The 19,205-nt window shown below is 44.7% G+C and overlaps 1 protein-coding gene across 1 annotated transcript in view; it reads left to right on the top strand.

Annotated features, from left to right (window-relative positions):
* LOC102417134 (coiled-coil domain-containing protein 162) overlaps positions 1-19,205 on the top strand; it is a 70,104-nt gene that overhangs the window by 18,185 nt on the left and 32,714 nt on the right. Inside the window, exons 4-10 of the mRNA XM_014467071.2 lie at positions 163-301; positions 4,765-4,915; positions 6,696-6,791; positions 7,765-7,920; positions 12,602-12,831; positions 13,944-14,082; positions 15,228-15,348. Of these exons, the coding sequence (XP_014322557.2) occupies positions 163-301; positions 4,765-4,915; positions 6,696-6,791; positions 7,765-7,920; positions 12,602-12,831; positions 13,944-14,082; positions 15,228-15,348 (1,032 nt within the window). The remainder of the gene's footprint in view (positions 1-162; positions 302-4,764; positions 4,916-6,695; positions 6,792-7,764; positions 7,921-12,601; positions 12,832-13,943; positions 14,083-15,227; positions 15,349-19,205) is intronic.

Below are 19,205 nucleotides of genomic sequence, written 5' to 3'. Positions count from 1 at the left end.
GATTCTAGAACATAAGGTTTTTCTGGACTTCCAAATCATAATTAGCTACTCACAAACAAAGAGAAAAGGAAAAAAGTTGTTTTGGGAGGTTAATGATGGTTCACTGGATTAGCTAAAGTAGCTGGTATTTCACACTCTCTCCTAATGTTGTCCATCTTCCAGTGTCTGAGCTTCAAGGGCTGCAGAAAATGATTGACAGCCTCGAGAGTCCCCAAGACCCCACCCAGGTGTCCCAGGCACTCCTGCTCCGAAGGGAGGTTATGTTTCTGCAATTTGATGCTGCAGTGAGGCACCTCACCCGGTAAGGGCTGGAGCGATAATCCTGTCTAGTAAATTCTGCAGGGCAGATGTTTCTGAGTGACCATAGAGGGAGATCAGATGACAAACTTAAAATAGTCAGGGGCACAGCCCTATCCAGAACACTGTGGCTACAAATGTGTCCTGCCACAAAGCCCATGGGTGTGGAATGTGTTCTTGTCGGATAATAATACTCTTGATTTTATTAAATGTGATTTCAGTGCAGTTAGTTTGCATAACAATTGCTGCTTTCAATATTCAGATGATTTTATTGGGAATAATATTTTTTTACTTCTGAAGATGATCCTTTCCAAGAGTTTTGTTTATTGTTTTCAGCCCTTAACTAGCTTTCAAAAGAACAGAGTTTTCACCGTACTTCTGAAGCCAATGGAATCGGCTACCTGAGTTGTTATAAATAAATAAATTTACCCTGGCCTTGTAGGTATTAAGTACTCTGCATATAAAAAGAATGTTTATTTGGTTAATTAATCATGACTGATGAGAAAATTAGTTTGGATTAAGGGTCACTATGTTTCCAGTATAAATAATATGTTTTGTGTAGAAAGGAAAGAGGTCAGTCCTGAGGGTCTCTCCTTATTCTTAAATTGTCAAAATTAATTAACGTCCTTTGATTCGTTCTCTGTGTGAGTATTTAGCCAATGAGGAAGACCTGGGAGGCAGTGAGTGCTCCTCCCTGCAGATGATGATTCCTCGCCACCGGCAGTGTCCATAGAGGATGGAAGTGTGAAGTGTGGGTGTCCATGCAGTGGTTCTCAACCTTCCTAATGCCTCGACCCTTTAATACAGTTCCTCATGTAGTGGTGACCCCCAACCATAAAATTATTTTCGTTGCTACTTCATAACTGTCATTTTGCTACTGTTATGAATCGTAATGTAAATATCTGATATGCAGGATGTATTTTCAGAGGTCGCGACCCACAGGTTGAGAACCGCTGCCATAGAGGATGGAAGTGTGAGGTGTGGGTGTCCATAGAGGAGGGAAGTGTGAGGACTGTACTGAACTATATTTGCTCTTTGTACTCTGCCTTTTCCACACTGTGAGCATCAGGGGACTGGATCCGGCTAATTTGTTTTCTTTTTATTGACAAACAGCTTTCTGAGCTATAGCTTAGTCAAGCAGGTAGGATTTAAAGGCTCTAATTGTCAGGATGGCCATTCATTAGCCCTCGGGGCTCTGAAACCCCAAGTCAGAATTGGCAATGAATTTACATAGGGTGAAAAAATAGGACTATATCCCAGAAGGTTTTTGGGGATTTCTGCTATGTGGGGTTCAGCTTGCTATGGTTCTCCCAGGGGACCCATTCTCCTTCCCCCAGGAATTGCCTTGTGGGGCTCACTTGGTCCTGGCAGACTCCGTCTGCAGGAATGGAGGGCACTGTGGCCTATGTCTGAGTACGTAATACCTACAAGGCCAGGGGTAAATTCGTTTATTTATAACAGCTCAGGTGGTCGATTCCAGAGAGTGGCAGCCCAGAATCAGAACCCAGGTGCATTTGATTCCAAAACCTGAGAACTGGGTGGGTGCCAGGCAGCTGTACGGATAGAAAAGGGGACTCTGAAGAGAAGTCCCCTACTAACCCTGCATCACTGGAATCCAAAAGGAACTTCTAGGACTTAGGCCTGCTTTTTTACCCTACGTAAATTCCTTGCAAATTCTGACTTGGAGTTTCGGAGCCCAGAGCCGGGAGAAAAAGAGAAGCTGAACAGTAAATGTCATCCATCTTGCTGATTTTATTTAGTGCTGAACCTGCAAACAAGGAAAAATCCTTAGATAATCAAAGAGACAGGAAGCTTGGGAAGTGCCCTCGCCCTTCCCAGCACTCACCAACTCTGAGCAAATATGATTGTTTACCCCAGGGAACTTTTGGCTTATGTTAACTGAAGGCTTCTCCAGAGTCTGAAAAGAAAGAGAACTGAACTCTGAGCTAGAATGAGAGCAGCACGCTCCCACAGACTGGGGGGAGGCAGGGAAGGATGAAGCTCTTGGACATTAGGACAGTGCCCCATAGGGTCACCTAATACCTGGTTTCTCCCTCTCTGTGGCACAGCGAGGGGAAGAGGATATTATATGCCATGCAGGGCCACAGAGGAATTGCATTTGGGAAAAGTGAAAAACCAGGGGCTGTGGGAGACAGACTTTGTGCATCGAGAGGACGTGGTGTCCCCTGGTTTCCACGGGAGGATAGATACAATTGGCTCATTTAAATAATTTTGTAGTAAATACTTTTGTGGTCTGGCAGGTGTCTGCCTAAGAAACCTGCAAACCTGTAGAGAGTTTTTATAAGTATTTATTTGAGCCGAATTGATGACACATGCTGGGGAACAAGATCTCAAATGCTCTAGAAAATAAAAGTTTGCCATTTCTTTTATGCATTTGAAATTAAGAAGAGAACTAAGGAAGATTGTATGAAGGTGGGAGAGAGCAAGATGGGGATCGGGTTGCAGTATAGTTAATGAGATTATGTGTTCCCTTGCACACTTTAGTAATAGGGGTATGAAAGGGGGCATTTCAAAGGTGTGTTCGCCTAGATCAACGGTTCTCAACCTGTGGGTCGAGACCCCTTTGGGGGTCGAACGACCCTTTCATAGGGGCCGCCTAAGACCATCGGAAAACACATATATAATTATATATTGTTTTTGTGATTAATCACTATGCTTTAATTATGTTCAATTTGTAACTATGAAAATACATCCTGCATATCAGATATTTACATTACGATTCATAACAGTAGCAAAATTACAGTTATGAAGTAGCAACAAAAATAATTTTATGGTTGGGGTTCACCACAACATGAGGAACTGAATTAAAGGGTCGCGGCATTAGGAAGGTTGAGAACCACTGGCCTAGATGCACAAGAACAATGGACAGAGCTGGCTTAAAAACCTTCACTAAAGAAGTTATAGCCCTGGCTGGTATGGCTCAGTTGGTTGGGTGTCGTCCCATGCACCAAAAGGTTGCCAGTGTTATGGGCTCAATCACCAGTGGGGTGTGTGCAGGAGGAGCTTATTGATGTTTCTCTCCCTCTCTCTTCCTCTCTCTCTAAAATCAATTTAAATATATATATATAGTTATAGGCCTGGGGCATGACTACCCACCATGACCTGCCGCACCCCTTTTTTGTCCACACAGAGAACGGAAACCACTACTCAGAAATAAGCAGGGACTGCACTTGGCCCCTGTGGGGTTGGGGTGGGGAGGGAAACCTGAGATTAGGCTATTCAAGGCCCTCCTGACTTTACCTGATGTCAAGGCAGCATATAATATTGGACCTTAATTTTAGGCCTCACACCACACCTGTCTCCTCCTTCATTCCTCTCAGAGGTGACCCAAGTTCCTGGTGGTGCTTCTAAATCATCCTGGCAGTCAGGGAGGAGTGGCCAACCTCACCCATCTCTGTTGTTGGTTTGCTGGTCCAACCCCAGACCTCTTCTGGTTGGCCTGCTGCTCAGCACCCTGCCTAGACACCAATTTGTGGGGGCTCAGGCACTCCTCCACACTTTGATTGTCTGCTGGTCTCTGGGAGGCTGCCTCCTTTTCCACAGTGCTAACATCTCCCTTAGGCATGCTAATCTCCTTCTTCTTTATGTCTGCTTTATGCAAGACTTGGGCCAAGCCCATGGGGGACCCAGGCCAAAGGTCCCTTCTGTTCTGGGACACCACCCCCTTCCCTCCGACCCCTCCCCATCCTTGCGTATCCTTTGTCAGGATCTTTTCTTGGGCATCCACTAGATCAGCTCTAGAAACAGTCTTTTCTTTTTTGCTAAACTCTTTTTTCCTTTTGAGCAAGAAAGTCATTATAATGTATCATGCATACTTCCTTCTCTACAGCATAGGGTATAAATTTTATCCTCTAGTCTTTAGAACTTATGGTTCTTGATAAGCAAAGCCAAGTTTTGTTGAAAACAAAACAAAAATCTTTCTCTTTCAAACCCCAGGTTCTTATTATTTAACGTAAAATTTAATTTTACATGTCAAGAACTGTTGTCTCAGCTATTGGTCTTAAAATAATCAATTCAACAAGCAATCAATATCATTGTTCTAGAGCAACAAGTGAACTGTCCTATATATTAGCCACATGTGGCTATTCAATGTAAAACTTTAAATTAATATTTATTTAGATTAAATAAAATTTGAAATTCAATTCCTCAGTTGCAGTAGCCACATTTCAAGTGCTCGACAGCTACATATAGCTAGTGGTTACCATCTTGGACAGTAAAATATAGAACATTTCCGCATTTAGGAAGTTCTATTGGTCATTGCTACCTTCTGCTTGAGAGCTGGGAATTGTGGGAGTGAAGGGTGATGTGTAAAGAAAGGGTGAGGGATGAGGTCACTGAGGAAGAAACCCGTTAATGTCTCTCATCTTGCTAACGTAAGTGAAGAAAGTTTTGAGTATTAGAAGCTTAAGTAACTGCTTTTCATGAGATTCCTCCATTTTCTGGTAGAACGTTTCTGACAGCTGGGAATGCTCCTGCCGCCCAGTCGGTCACAGACGGCTCGTGCCACGGGCTGCCACCGCTGAGCAACGCACTGGTGAGGAGCATTTTTGCTTCACAGCTCAGCCTGCCCCCGCCGCTGGATCCACAGAGCCCCCAGGTGTGTTGAGAGGTATTTTATACCTGTAAAAGGCGTGTTGTGCATCGGGGATTTTGTCACTTTGTTTCCATTTGGTTTAAATGTTACAGGGACTCTCCAGCTGTCATGCACTCCCGTCTTGGTTGGCTTCCCTTCGCTCACAGGGAAGAGCAGTGTGGCCCCCACGGCCAGGCCAGCTCTTATTCCCGTCAGGGTTTTTAACTCCAAACTGCTCAACAGGCTCATTGGGGCAAAACTTATCTGCTCACAGCTGGTGGCAAAACCAACATTTGATCTTTTTCACTTAATAAATAATGATAGCAATTACAATACATAAATTAGACAGCAGCTGGGTTTTCAACAGCCCTGCTTATAACATGAGGAGGAGGAGAAGGGGGGCGGGGAGGAGCTATCAAATGTCATCCTGGCCACTATTATTGCTCCTCGGCACCAACAATATTACCCACATTCTACAGCGAAAGAACTTAAGGTTCAGGAAGCCCAGAGATCAGACTGCCAGGTAAACATGGCAGCACTAGCTCACAAACTGTATTAGTTATCTATGGCTGCATAAAACCTACCTCAAAACTTAGCATATTAACACAATAAACAGTCAATCTCATATGGCTTCTGAGGCTCAGGAGTTTGGGAACAGCTCAGCTGAGTAGTTCTGGCTCATGAGGATGCATAAGGTGTTGGCCTGCTGTGGTCATCTCAAGGTTCTTCTGGAGGGGAATTCCCCCAGAGTGAACGATGTAAGAGAGCAAGAGAGAGAACCCAAGATGGAAGTTACATTCGTTTTATTAACTAATTCAGAAGTGACATCGCATCACCTTTGCCATATCCTATTCCATAGAAGCGAGTCACTAATTTCATCACACACCAAGGGGAGAAGAGTTAAACTCCACCTCTCAATGGGAACAGTAGCAAAAAATTGGTGGACACCTTTCAAACCACCTCACAAGCCCAGGTCTTTTGACTCCAAAACCTCCAGCCTAATGTTTTTATGTAGTAATGCCCACATCGACCCCATGGAGGTCTCACGCTTCTACCTTCCCCAGCTATACTGTAAGACAATGACTCTTGGCCCAAGCCTTGACCCTCTCTTAGACCCAGAAGACAAGGTTGGACCATGACCATTGGGTGTGTTCCTTCTGCCTCTGGGTGTCACCTGGAATTAGGCGGATACAGGTATCTTGACTCCCTGCCAGCTAAATCAACTCCAGATCTAGGAATTGTCTGAAGCCAGTACCAGGTCTGGAAGTGTCAGATGGGGTCAGATGGGGTCAGATGGACAGGTCCACTATATCCAGGGCTGCTTGTGGTGCTACAAGGAGTAGGGGATGCCTTGGCTGTTGGACAGTAATGTGGAAAAGATAGTGTAACATTGTGGCATTGATTTTGAGTTGTTACCTAGAATTGAATCACAACGGTGATTAAGGACAAATTTTTAAGATTCCTAGTATTGAGAGCATTTGAGTAAGTTTACTTTGTTGACTATAAGTATGTCCCATTGGTATTATACTGTTCTGGAACTTTCAAACGATGTTCTGACTAGTTACACTGAAGTCTTGAGTATCCTGTGTTTAGCCACTTTCTGAAAAATCAATTTAATAAAACGAGATTACAACTCTCTCCTCTACATCATTAGGGACAATACATTAAGAACTATTTCTACATAATAAATAAATCATCCCACAGTACTTTGGGGTGCAGACAGAGTTATCCTGTTCATATACAGATGTCTATTACTTATGAACTCAGTACAGCATTATCACGTTTATTATTTGTTTTTTTTAAGGCATCTGTGCTGTTCCCTTGGAGAGCATTTCTAGAAGATGGAGGACCATTTCCAGTTATTAGTAGCAGCCCAGATACCCTGGAATATAACATGCAGGTAGGCTAGGTCTTCCCACTTGTCACAGAAGTAACTGAATACAGATTGCAAAGCAAGTGTCATTGGACCATAAGTCAGATCCTCCACCCTCTAGCCAGTGGTGAATAATTTATGAGCTAACCAGGGTGTTTTATAATGAGGCTGTAAACCCAATGACTGTAAGATGAAACATGTTCTCTTACATCAAAAGAGAATCCTGGTCTGAGCTGGTATCAGCCTTGGTTGTAAACTCAGCTGAGATTCCCATGGCCCTTAATGATCGGGAAGGGAGGCCAGCCTTTCCCAGTCACTCTTTGGGCCTCTTAGAGAAACACCCATGCTGGCAGCTCAGAGACATGTGACTTCTGACCCGTCTCTGAACAGTGGTAGGAAGAGAACTCTGTAAGCAGAACTCATGCAGAGAATTTTTTTCAATTATGTGTTTTCCCCGATTATTTAAGCAAATAATCATTTTTAAAAATATAGAAAAAATTAAGAACAGCATGAAAATCAATCATAAATTTGCTTCAAAATAGTATATGCTCAAAGTTCTCCATAAGTCAAAAAGTGTGGGTTTTCTAAGTAAAATAGTAAGAATGTTAAAAAAAATAATTATAGCCTCCCACTAGGAGACAATCACAATTCACTTCACATTTTGGGTTATTTTTCCCCAGTATTTTCCCTATGCATACATGTGTTTGTATCTGTACTTTTGAAGGAAAATTGGCATCACACTATACATTCCCTATGTACAGACACCACTGTAAGGGCTGGGAAACTTGGACTTCCATACAGAGCCAAAAGTCTGATATGTTCCAAGAAGACTTTGAGCTAGAAATGGTACTCTGATTCTATAGAATTTTTTAATAGTTGAGAAGTCAGGGCTTGTAAACATAATTATTTCTAGTTTTCTCCCCAAAAGCTATGCATAAAGGATACATATAAATCTTCAAAATGGATGTTTTTGTTTTGTTTTGTTCTTTTTTGTTTTTAGCTGTGCCTCTGTAGGTTGGGTGACCATGACCTCAAGGTGGCTCATGGAGAGCTGGTGGACATGCAACTGCTAATGGAAGATGTACTTCTGAGTAGTTATCATATGATCGCGGAGGGCCCCCCAGGACGGCAGGGCACACTAGACAAAAATACGCAGGTATTCTTGGTGAACAGTCTACATAGTTGGCCAATGCTATGTTGTCCTAAAGGACCTTCCTGGTTTGGAGATGGACTAGAAAGCCACATCTGTCCCACGGCCTCTCCTAGTGGGTCCCAGGACTGTGCTAATGCTGCACAGGAGGAGCAATGAAGCAGCACTAGCCTGTGAAAGCCACTCCAATGTATTGTCTTTCACAGTAAGTCCCATGATCAGTGGGATATCCATTTCTTTTAATTAAAAAACTAGAACAAAGGCTTCGAGAGGTCCATTGAACCCAATAGAACAAATACTCCATTGCTGGCTGCTTTTCCTTGTGAGTCACACATTTAGGCCTGGAGTTGGAAGGACCCGGGTGAGCATCTCCAGCCTGGGCTCCAGTCTTCATCACTCAACTACCCGGTGGACTCCTAAGCAAGCACTCCCTCCTTCAGACGTGTCCCTCTGAAATTCTAAGGTGCCAAGAGCCACTAGCCCACCTAGCATCATAGCCTGAAACAATTCTGCATGTGTCTGGGGACCAGACAGAGACTTGTCTGGACGCAGGGTAAGCTAGCTGGGGTCCCTATTTAAAGAGCCTCCCTAAGAGCTAAATGTCCTGAGAGATGCATGCACCAGCCATCTCCATTTCCTTACCTTCCATCTACTCCTCAGAAACCGCAATCTCTCTTCTTCCCCATCTCACCACTGAGCCCACCGTCATCAAGAGCACAGGGTCCTTGTCACTAATCCTCTGGATACTTTTCAGTCCCCTTCCAACTGACTTCTTCGCAGCATTGACACAGTGTGTCCTTCTTGAAGCCTCTCTTCCCTGAGCTTCCAAAGCACAGCTCTCGCCTCGTTTTCCTGCTGGCCGGGCCTTCCCAGGCTTCTCTGTAGACTCACCTACCTCTGCCAACCTCAAAAATGTTAGTTTCTTTTGGGTTTCATCTCCTTACTACTGCCACCAGGGCTGCATTTTGACTTGCGTGGCTCCAGCCATTATTTACTTTGTGGGCCCCTTCCTCCATAAAAATACAATTAACAGTTACAGTTTACAACTATGTTAGTATAAAAATATATATGTTCACATCATAATTTATTAAAATATTTTCTTCAACTTAAATCTTTTTTCTACTACTTTAAAAGAAATTAAAATATTTTGTGGGCCCTAGGCACTGTGCCTTCTGTATCTAATCAATAAGTTGCCTCCGAATATTACTATTGCTGTGATTGGGATCTGTTCAGACTGCTTTATTAATTTCTTTAATCTTTACAATGATTCTATGAGATAGGTACTTTCATTTTTCTCCTTTTACGGATAATACCAAGGCTTGGCAAGGTTAAGTGATGTGCCCAAAATCACATGCCTAGTGAGGAGACAAACCCAGATGCCAACCTAAGGGTCTGGCCCTGGAGCTCCCTCTTACTCTTAGCCACTGTGTTGCTCCATGCCCCACCCTGTCTGTCCCTACCCACCTATCTACCTTTATGACTTTGATGACTTTGCATGTGATGACTCCGAAATCTACATGTCCAGTCCAAATCTCAGTCCTATCAGATTCACATGTTCAACTGCCTTATTCCATCTCAGAAACATCTCTACCTTTTCCATCTCAGAAACTGTGTGTCCCAAACTGAGCTCATTTTACTGCCCCAAAACTTGCTCCTCTTTCCATATTCACTGTCAACTTACCACCACCTGCCCCATTGTCCAAACCAAAAAATCTGGACACCCATCTCTGACTTCTCTCTGTCATACCCTGTAGTCAGACACAAGGTTTACTATCCTATTATTTTTTTAACATATTTTTATTGATTTCAGAGAGAAAGAGAGAGGGGGAGAGAGAGATAGAAACATCAATGATGAAAGAGAATCATTGATTGGCTGCTTCCTGCAAGCCCCACTCTGGGGATCAAGCCCACAACCGAGCATGTGCCTGACTGGGAATCGAACCATGACCTTCTGGGTGATGTCAACCCTTGAGCCATGCCGGCAGGCTAATACCTTATTATTTTAATATCTCTCAAGTTTGTCTACTTTTCTCCATCCTCCCTCACTATCACACATCCACCAGTCCAAATCATCACCTCCTAATGCAGGGCTATGATCATAACCTCTAATAAGACCCCCTATATTCACTCTTGCTTCCTTCCACTCTAGTCACCAAGATAATATTTTAAAATGAAAACCTGATTATGTCACTTCCCTCCTATAATCCATCAAGCACTTCCAAATGCCTTAAGACTAGAGTTCACATGCCTTAACCAGACCTTCACAACTTGACTCCTGCCAATATTTCTACCCTCGACTTCTTTCATGTTGACAAACACACCATGCGCTCTCTTCTCAGTACCTTCCTGCAAGCTGGCCCCTCTGGTGGAAAAATTTCTTCTTCTCTCACTTTCTGCCTCATCATCCAATATAAACTCCTACTTATCCTTCAGGTTTCAACTTCCAAACCAGCTTTCTGAACGACTTTTCTGACCTTCCATCTTTAAGCAAATAACAGGTTGTCCCACTAGCCATGACTTAAATTAGAGGAGTGTGTTAATCTTTCAAAACAAGATTAGAAGGAGGTAGGTCACTCACTAGGTGCTGGCACTCAGCTCTGCCATCCTGGTGTGTCAGCAAATGCCTCCCTCATCCTTGTAAAATGAAAAGAGGAGCAAAAAGCTTTCTCCTTAGGAGGCTTTATTTTTTTATCAAGGAGGAAAAAACATTCCAGACACGCCCGCCCCCCAATAGACTTTCCTGTGTCTGACTAACACTGAGTAACAGGTCCACTTCAGACCTTTTGGTGAGAAAGGAAGTGTGTTTAGATGCGCCATTTAAATTTCACAATAGAATCAGATGCTTCACTGCGGAGGAGCATTTGCAAAGCTGGGTATAGACCAAATAATGCCAAGATCAAGAAGCATGCTGGACCCTTTGGTCCCTCTCTTTACCATATTTCGGTCCTGTTTCTGACGGATTACCATCGTTCCCCAACACCCCCGACTCCTCCACCTTGTTCTTTATCCTGCTTCCTATTCCTTCTCCTATCCTTTAGAACACATAGGAAAAGAAGACTTCTCTTAATATGAATACTTGAGCCTTGAAAAACACCAGTTTGAAAATGCACGGGTCTGCTTTTACATGGGCTTTTCCAATGCACAGTTAGCCCCCTCTACCCTCGGGTTTCCCATCTCGATTCAACTTAAGTTCACAGCTCAGGGGTCGGTGCCCCTAGCCCCCATGTTGTTCAAGTGACAACTATATATTAACACGGTGAGTTTGCTTCAAAATTATTGTTTACTCTAATCAGTTTTATTTTATGATTTGCTTTATTTAAGAGTATGTAACTATCCATAGACAATAGTAAACACTGGAGCTTATACTGCCTGTGAGCTATGACTCTGGGTTCCCTGTTTCTGCTATGCCATCAGCTCTGTGATCTTTTAGACTTCAATCTAAACCTCCAAAGGGAAAGTGATGGACTAGCTCAGGGCCTTTAAAACTGTGGTCCCAGAAGCCCTGCGTTCCTCAGAGGCACCTTGGGGGTTTTTGAACAGAGGGGCCAACTCTGTGGCCTGTAGGCTGCACCTCCTATCACCCTGTTTGGCCCTGGTCTGTTGGATATTTGGGGCTACTGCGTGTAATTTCATGGGACAAAAAGATTTCTGAAGATTAAAGAAATCTGGAAATGCATGGATTAGCTGATTGTTGAAGAAGCAGGCTACCAGGTTGAGGGGTTGCCAGCTGTCTTCAGGAGCTCACTCTGCCCCAGGTCTTGCTTGCCAACTGTCCCTCTAACCCACTCTCTTCTGGCAGCCATGCCTTCCTTCAAATGTTAATAGCACTGCTGGAGGATCCAGTTACACCAGGTGCTTGTTCTTCCTGTTCCTACCCAGGAAACTCTGCCTATGGTGCTAACACCTGATTGTTCTCTGAGGCCCTTCTTGTCATAACATCGTGATCAGATTTGCCATTTTCTTTTGCAAAGGAAAGTTCCTTTTCCTGTGACTGAGACACTATTGTCAGACTGAGGGCCTGGATACAGGTCCCATTCTGTCTGTCCTTCCACTGGTCACAGGAGAGCAGGGACCTGAACCCCTTTCTTCCTCCTCTCCCTCCAGGGCTCATAGCAGCCCCTCAACAAACACTTACTGTAGAAAAACACAAAAAGATGAATGAACAAATCATAATTTTAAAGTAAAAGTTCCTATTGAATAGTAAATTCCAATTAAGAGACACTTTAAAAGTGCTATCTGCCTTTTAAAGGATGGTAGAGGACAGGAGGTAAGATAGGCTTAAGTTTCAATTTCCTTACCCATACAATGGGCAACATCCCCGATTTAAGGTTCTATTATTGCTCTCCCATGTGTGGAGTTAAATCTCAAGTATGTTGACAAGCACTTTCCAGAACGCAGAGGCTGAACATGAAAGGCTTAATTTTCCAAAGGGAGATAAAATGTCAGTACCCAAGTACGAAAGGTGTAAAAATGAGTGGTTCAAGACTCACGCAGAAAGCTGAAATGGAGGCCTTCCTCTCCTGTCAGTCCCGGAAGGATGTTTCCCCAAGTCCTACAAGTGCTGCAGGTCCCTAAACCCCTCCTCCTGGGGAGAAGAGTCATTCTGCAAAGACTTCAAGGGCTGCAGGTAAAAGTTTATCCTGTCTTGGTCCATGATCAATAAAGAGGAATTCTGCAATGTTTTCAGCCAAATTTGCCCAGAGCGTCAGGATTCGGAAGTCAGTTCCAGAGCAGCCCAAAGGCCCCCTGGCATCTGGGAGGCCCGTGTGAGGCAGTGGTGTCCCTTGCTTTGCTGAGATCGTTTCTGGTGCTGTGGAAGCAGCTGGAGGTGCTGAAGGAGCAGTGGGGCCGGCTCAGGCTGGGAGGCCAGGACATCACTTCTGTCTCTCTGCACAAACAGTTCTCGGAGCTCTACGAGTGAGTGTGCTAGGGTGCAAATGCATGGGAACCTGGGGTTGGGCAACTTCCAGCCCCTTGCTCTGGGGGTGAGATCTGGTCCATCCGTCCTGGGATGGCCAGGCCCACTGAGCCCAGAGGAAGCTGGGCAATGTGTCTCTACAAACAGTGCTTTACAGGAGAAGCTGGGTTCTGTTGGCTGCAGGGAAAGCCCTGGATCCCACTAGGCCAGTGGTCAGCAAACTGCGGCTCGGCAAACTGCGACTCGCGAGCCCACATGCGGTTCTTTGGCCCCTTGAGTGTGGCTCTTCCACAAAATACCGACTTCTGCCTTCTGCTCATGGGCCATGAAGTTTCAATCGCACTGTACATGCGCGCCCGCACGTGGTATTTTGTGGAAGAGCCACACTCAAGGGGCCAAAGAGCCACATGTGGCTCGCAAGTCGCAGTTTGCCAACCACTGCACTAGGCAACACCACACATCATTTATAGAGCTCTGTCCCTGGGAACTTGGGCTTCTAACGTGTGCCCAGAGTGTGGACGCTAAGCTTTCAGCTCATAGGATCCCAGGGAGCACTGGGTAGGGAAATGCTGCTGCTGCGAATTCCTCCCCGCTCTCTGCCCCATTAGACTCACGTGCGGAGTCTCTGAGAGCTTCCTGCGTTGCAGCCAGAAATTTCATAGGGCAGAGAGGAATCATCAGTCCTGGCCAAGATGACTTAGCTGGCAGGAAAGCCACATTGCTCCTGCCACGTGTCTGTCACCAAACAGGCACTCACTAAGCACCCACCCACCACCCTGGGCCTTGCTGAGCACAAGAAGGTGGGGTAGTCTGAATTGTGTGTCTTATGAATTATTAACAGTCAGCTTCCCTCGTTACTAGGGAATGAGAAGACTAGTCAATATTTTGGAAAATGAAGACTGAAATTAAATGTACCCAATGGGAAAAGGTCTTAAGATTTAACATTGACTAAGGGAGTAGTAACTGTGGTGAATTTGCATGTTGATGTGTCTGTAATGAGTTGGGAGGTTTATACATGATGACAGGAAACAGAACTGAAAATAATTGTCAGAGAATCTGAACGAGAAAAAAAATATGTATGTTTGTAACTTTGGTCTCTCTCCTTTAATAGAACTGACATTCTGTACCCCAGCATGAAAGCTATAGCCAGGAGGATGGGGCAAGAAGATGCATTTGAAGAACTTATAATAAGTAGTCAGTCTATTCTCCCCCCCGAAGGAGCCTCGGAAATTGAAATAAAGACTCAGCAGGTATGCAGGAGCTCTTTTGAATTTGGCTTTGACATTTTGCTTTATGGTATTAACAGATTTACCTGAGTGGTGTGTTGTTGTTTTTCTAAGAAGTGAAGTGTAAATTGAAGGTTTGTAAATCATTGAACAGGCTGAGAGGGAACTAAGTATTTAAAGGCATGTGGGGCTTTGACTAAGCAAATAACTACCACTTAATGTTTCAGAACTATAAATCTAGATTTTCATATTTTAATTTCCCCAAATTACGGTGTACCACCACAAAACAAAGACGACAAAAGAAAATATAACCATTAGCATCTTAAACATAAAATCCATCACACAGATATCCCCCCCAATACACACACCATGGAAATGTATAAAATAGTTCATGTGATTGTTTTTCTGAGAATAAGACACCACCACTTTTGCGCTAGCCCGTTCGGTGTGTGTTTTAGATGATCTATATGGAGAGGAGGTTTTCCCAAGTGTTTGTTCACCTTGGTCCTGGGACACAGGCTCCGTGTGGTTGTGCTCATTGTAACAGATGAGCACAGCCTCTAACTGTTTGGGTGTCACTGCCGAGATGCATGACTACTGAGCGTCAAGGAGAAATCAGCGCCTCCCCCAACACACACACACACACACACACACACACACACACACACACTCGCAAGCAACGTGTGCTCTGTGAGCATAATGTGTAAAGTTAGTGGAACAGGGTTTTCTCTTGGTCATGTATGAAGTTTTAAATATTCTCATGAAATCCTCCTTGGTGCCTACATCAAGTTTCAGACCTGAGGGCTTCTCATAATAATAGATCACAACATTCCTGCTCACATTTAGAGACCCCAAAACATATGAGGTCACCTCAGACATTGAGCACTCTGCAATTTAACAGAATTTGTTAGCAAAAAGGGTTATATTTTATTAGTCAGAATGTAGGCCAGGAAGAAAAAATGCTGGTCTCCAAAGAGGTGTACGCCCCCCCCCCAAGACCTACCTCCCCCCACAGAAGCCTTGGGAGTCCTCGGCAGGAGCCCTTCCTCCTTCCGGGGAGGGGGCAGTTGAAGGCCAGGACAAGCCCAAGGCCCTTCTGCAGGAGTGTGACTTGGAAGCCTAGAGTGTAAACTACGTGTGAAGACTGACTCTCAAACTGCTTACTCTAGCTTCAGACACTGCTGGAAAACCTTGAAATTCATATGATCCAGGAGGTATTAAGACAAGTTAACAGAGAGCTAGCACTGGTTGTGTCAGAAAAGTCCAAGGAGCAGCCTACTCTCCCCACAGGTAAATTATCATTATCTCACAAATAGCATTTACTGTTCTTTCCTAATTATACAAGCAATCCATGTATCCATAGTCAGGCTAAAAAAATCTATAATGCCCAGAAAATTACATAAAAATTACTTAACATCTTGACCCGGAGAGAAGTACTATTAACACTTTGATATATTTGCTTCCACTTACAGGGCTTTCAACATTTGTCGTATGTCAACTGCAATAAGTGAAATTTAAAAATAAATAAATACATAGAAAATATTTGTTAACTTCAGTCTCAACTCTGCTTGTTAACTCGAAACTGAAATAAAATTGAAATGAGGGAACACCTAAAGCTTTTCTTATTCCATGTGTGCAGGCATATATTACACATATATGGCATAAACATGTAAAATGTTAGAAATGCACATATTTGGGTAGGAAAGCAATCTAACGCCAGGGTCGCTTCATAGGCGCATGACCAGTGTGCTCACACAGGACTCAGGGCACTTGGAGTTCAATGCTCTTTGGGTACCATCTGGAAACTCCTGATTTTAACGTAGAATTTCTGTTTGGTAATGGTATACTGGAAATCAGCGAGCTGAACATAAGATGCCTTAATAAGCCAAATTAATCTGGAGTCTTTTATTACGCTAGCGGGCTCAGAGGAATATTGCTTCCAGGGTCTGAGCAAAAACATGGAGGAAGCTTTCCCTTTTTATATTTTTCTAATGTCTTTGTCTCCTAAATATGGGGCTTCCAGTCCCTTTTGCAAGTTTTCAAAGAGCCCTATGTATGCTTAGTAGATATCTTGCAGGAAACTTGCAGCCTTGAGTACAACACAGTTCAGTAGCCTTGCATACAGATAACTAAAAGACACCTGGTATGGGGTAGCTAGGGACGGCAGCGGAGCGGCTTGCAAGGTCAGACAGTTGAGCTTGTTTTCCCTATCATTAGAGCAAACGTGTTTTACAGAAGCCAATAATAGCAGAATTAATTCACAGAACAAAGGACTGTCTGTGTCTAGTGGAAATTTCAAACAGCAGTTTTTACAAAATAGAGGTTACTATGCTTCAGTAAGTCGAATCCAGTGAGTAGATGGAGGGTGCACCAAGGGCTTGGAGCTCTGGCTCACAAACAGTCCCGCCTCCTGTTGCCTCCCCAGCTTGCCAGGAGGGCTTCTCAGCTGCCTGCTCCTCTGCCCTCTGTCACCAAGGACACCCCTAAACTTCCCCTCACCAACCCATCAGCAATCGCTGCAGCCCTCACCCCAGTGGGGGCCTGAGCCTGTCGAGGGTCAGGATAGGGTGTGTATAGCTGGCAGTGTCTAAGGGATCCCAGGCTGACAGCACCACAGTGTGTTGGATGGGTGACTCAGTGGGGACAAGCCTGTTGCACTTCCCTAGGTACCTAAAATATCCCAGGGCAGAGGTTGTAATACCTTTGGGTTGCCCATCTACAGGGGGTTGGGGCAGAAGGGGTCATGCCTGGCTCTGCTCCTGGCTAAGGCATGAGGCCTCAGTTCTGTCCCTGGTGGATCACATGTACTCAGTCACAGGGCAGGGTCTCTGGGTGCCCATGAGGGTCCAACTTGCCCTGCAAGCATTCCCATGCCTGGGTGTGCAATGTTAACACTTGGAGTGGGGGAAACGAGTTAAGTCGGCTCGCGTGAATTGCGCGTACTCCGCGGGAGCCGTCTTTAACTCGGTTCATATAGATTTGCGGTGGAGTGCGGGAAACGTGTAAACTCGGGCCGATTGTAACTGCGTATTACCAAATATTTGTTTGTAATCCACCCTTTTGGTGGATGGAACAAAACCAAAAGACAGAGCCATCTTATATTTTGGCGGGAAATTCACCCCACACCGGAGTGTTAAAAACAAATAAGAACACCATGGCAGGTCAAGAGAGAGATTGTGGAAGAAAGGAAAACTCTGCTTTTAGTACCTATCACGGTACTTTTTTCCTACTTTTGGAATAAGAAGCTCTGCATTTTTATTTTTCAGGGGGTGCCCCAGAGTACATAGCTGGTCCTGTCTGAACTGCGGTATCTATTCCTAACTCCTACTAATCCTGTGAGAAAATCCACAACCTTTGAGCTATGGAGGGGTTGTCTGACTAGCCAAATAATTTAGGTTTTCCTCTTGAGGCAACCCCACAGATTGTAATGTTTATGAATAACCTCTGTCCTCACCTAAGCCCTTGTCATTTGATCAGTGCTTCAAGTAGCTGGATCTGTAAACAGGGCTCTGGGAAGAGGCTGTGCAGTGACAGGGCAAGCCACGCCCTCTGGGCAGCTCTGAATGTCACCAGAGAGCTGAGTGTGGTTGAGCTCCCGTTACAGAACATTTAACGAGACACAAAGTGCCTGTTGTTTGCACTGCCTCGGTTGCATCCAGGTGGCTCCTGGGAGAAAATCCACAAGCACACGGCAGGTGCAACCATCTGCAAGTTTCCAGGCTGTAGTTCTTATGAGACTAGGGGAGGAAGCGTCTCTGCTCTGTGGCTATGTGGTGTGTGCCCTGGGCAGGGTGCTGCTCAGCTGTGCTTGGAAAGGCCGTCAGGAAGGGGCTGGTGGGAGTCAGGCAGAGGGGAGGGGTAGAGTTATTCTGAATGGTGGTAAGGCGGATATGCCCAAACCTTACTCTGGCTAGAGTATACTGGCCAATTCTAAAGTCTTGCTCAAATTCTGTACTCATGAAGCTTTTAAAATAAGTGCCAATGGTAAGGGTGTTTGGTTTTTGGTTTGGGTCTGTCCAGCATGACTTAACGTGGAGGTCTGGGGCTCCTCTTGTACTGCCTTCCCCCCATTCAAGTGATAAGAGACCTCTCTGCCTGCCGGGGTGCTGTTCTGTACATTTCCTCAATCTAGGCTTCCCGTGATCTCTGTGGGCTGCTTTCAAAGACGGTGATAAAACCACCTCCTGCTCATCTCAGCAGTAAGAAGCAGCCGTAGTGGATGGGGCTTCCAACAGGGACCGCTTTTTCATGTGAGACCACCCTTTGTGGTCAAGGTAACTTGGGGCCAGGGGTTTCTCTAGAGCAGTGGTTCTCAACCTTCCTAATGCCACGACCCTTTAATACAGTTCCTCATGTTGTGGTGACCCCCAATTTCATTGTTACAAATTGAACATAATTAAAGCATAGTGATTAATCACAAAAACAATATGTAATTGTATATGTGTTTTCCGATGGTCTTAGGCGACCCCTGTGAAAGGGTCGTTCGACCCCCAGGTTGAGAACCACTGCTCTAGAGGGAGTCAGGAATGAAGAAACTGAGACCAGGGACATCATAAGCGCCTGTCCTTCCCTTAGGGCAGTGATGGTGAACCTTTTGAGCTCGGCGTGTCAGCATTTTGAAAAACCCTAACTTAACTCTGGTGCCATGTCACATATAGAAATTTTTTGATATTTGCAACCATAGTAAAACAAAGACTTATATTTTTGATATTTATTTTATATATTTAAATGCCATTTAACAAAGAAAAATCAACCAAAAAAATGAGTTCATGTGTCACCTCTGACACGCGTGTCATAGGTTCGCCATCACTGCCTTAGGGTCTCCTCTCTCCCTGTTGGCGGGCTCAGGTGTCTACATTTATACCTGCCAGAAAGGAACCCTTGATCTTCCCTCTACCTTCTTCCCCTCTCCTCATCTAGTCGTAGAGCTTCATCTTTCTATACAGCTTCTGAGTGAGTTTTCAGTTTCGGTTTGTCAGTGAGCATTGGAAATGTGGCAGCCACACCCAGTGGTGCTGATTCTCGGTAGTGGAACTAATGCTCCCCTGAGAACTTTCAGGAGTGGCTCCAGACACCCCGTACAGCCTCTGGATTCACCTTAGCAGAGCCATGGACTCCACTGATGCAGAAAGGCTCTGCCATTCTCC

This window comes from Myotis lucifugus, unplaced genomic scaffold, assembly GCF_000147115.1.
Source record: "Myotis lucifugus unplaced genomic scaffold, Myoluc2.0 scaffold_378, whole genome shotgun sequence".
Lineage (NCBI taxonomy): Eukaryota > Metazoa > Chordata > Mammalia > Chiroptera > Vespertilionidae > Myotis > Myotis lucifugus.
The sequence above is the reverse complement of the archived record's forward strand: the minus strand, read 5'-3'. Positions and strand labels throughout refer to the sequence as shown.